The following is a 1044-nucleotide window of genomic DNA, read 5'->3' as shown; positions in this document are numbered from 1 at the left end:
CAACTCCAGGACTCACCATCGTTGTTTGTACATTTACATCACAGCAAAGGGTCTACAGGTTTAGCCACGTGAAAGTTCTTTTTTAATGAGAACATAATTAATAATAATTTGAGATCAAAATTTTGATCAGAATTATTTTTATGACTACGAGTGACCATAAACTTAGAGATCTGAATTTTTTTGTATGAGTCATAAAAGAACCAGAAACCAAGTTCTAGTCACCACGCAACCAGGCGTCAGAAGCAAGACGGATCGCGGCGTCTCCCGTTGACTCACCGGTTGGAAAACTATCACCGTTCGTTGCTTGTGTAGAGAAGTAATATACAAGTGTTGTTTGTAAGCCGGTGAAGTCGGTATAACTTTTCTTGCGTGTTTTCTAAGTAATCAATCGTATGGAGAACGGCATGGCACAGACAAATGTACACCAGCGTCTTGGAGGTTACGCGAATGCTAATCAGGAACAAGGCGGCAGAGGAGTAGGTGGTGGTCATCCTCAAACTCCACGAGGCGGCGGCGGTGGTGGTGGTGGAGGTGGTGACCGTTCTGGAGGAATGGGCCGAGGACGAGGTGGTGGTCAACATCAACAAGGAGGTTCTGGGGGCGGTGGAGGAAAATGGAGTCAAGGTGGCCAAGGAAACACACCGAAGCCGTTGATGGGTTCCAACTATGGCGGCGGCGGAGGCGGTGGAAGACGAGACTACTTTGTGAGTACTGGATGTTGCTTTCTGTAAAACGAGTCGCTTTGCATGAGATCGGAAATAACATTGTTAAATGTATTTTTTATGAGTACTAGTTTTTGAGTTAGCCTAAGCCTAAGGTAAACAATCACGGACGATCCATCGTCATCACGCTGGCTTGGTCTTTTTCACTCGATATTTAATTGGTGAAACAAGAATACGTTTACAACTTTAGGCATACCATTCAAAAGGTTGAAGTTTCGTCAACATAATGTGATAAATGAAAGCCCATACGAACTAAAGTAAGCATGTGACGCTCTTCGTAAAATTTTTTTCAAGGCAGTTTTGAAATCCAATATGGCGGCTA

General features: G+C 43.8%; 1 protein-coding gene across 1 annotated transcript; it reads left to right on the top strand.

The window, feature by feature from the left end:
• The first annotated feature begins 404 nt into the window (after positions 1-404).
• LOC135197510 (uncharacterized) lies at positions 405-731 on the top strand. The gene has a single exon (XM_064224572.1). It carries the CDS (start codon positions 405-407, stop codon positions 729-731), a length of 327 nt encoding a protein of 108 aa, XP_064080642.1.
• Positions 732-1044: the final 313 nt, after the last annotated feature.

This window comes from Macrobrachium nipponense, chromosome 21 (genome assembly GCF_015104395.2).
Source record: "Macrobrachium nipponense isolate FS-2020 chromosome 21, ASM1510439v2, whole genome shotgun sequence".
NCBI lineage: Eukaryota > Metazoa > Arthropoda > Malacostraca > Decapoda > Palaemonidae > Macrobrachium > Macrobrachium nipponense.
This window is presented reverse-complemented; position numbering and strand designations above follow the sequence as displayed.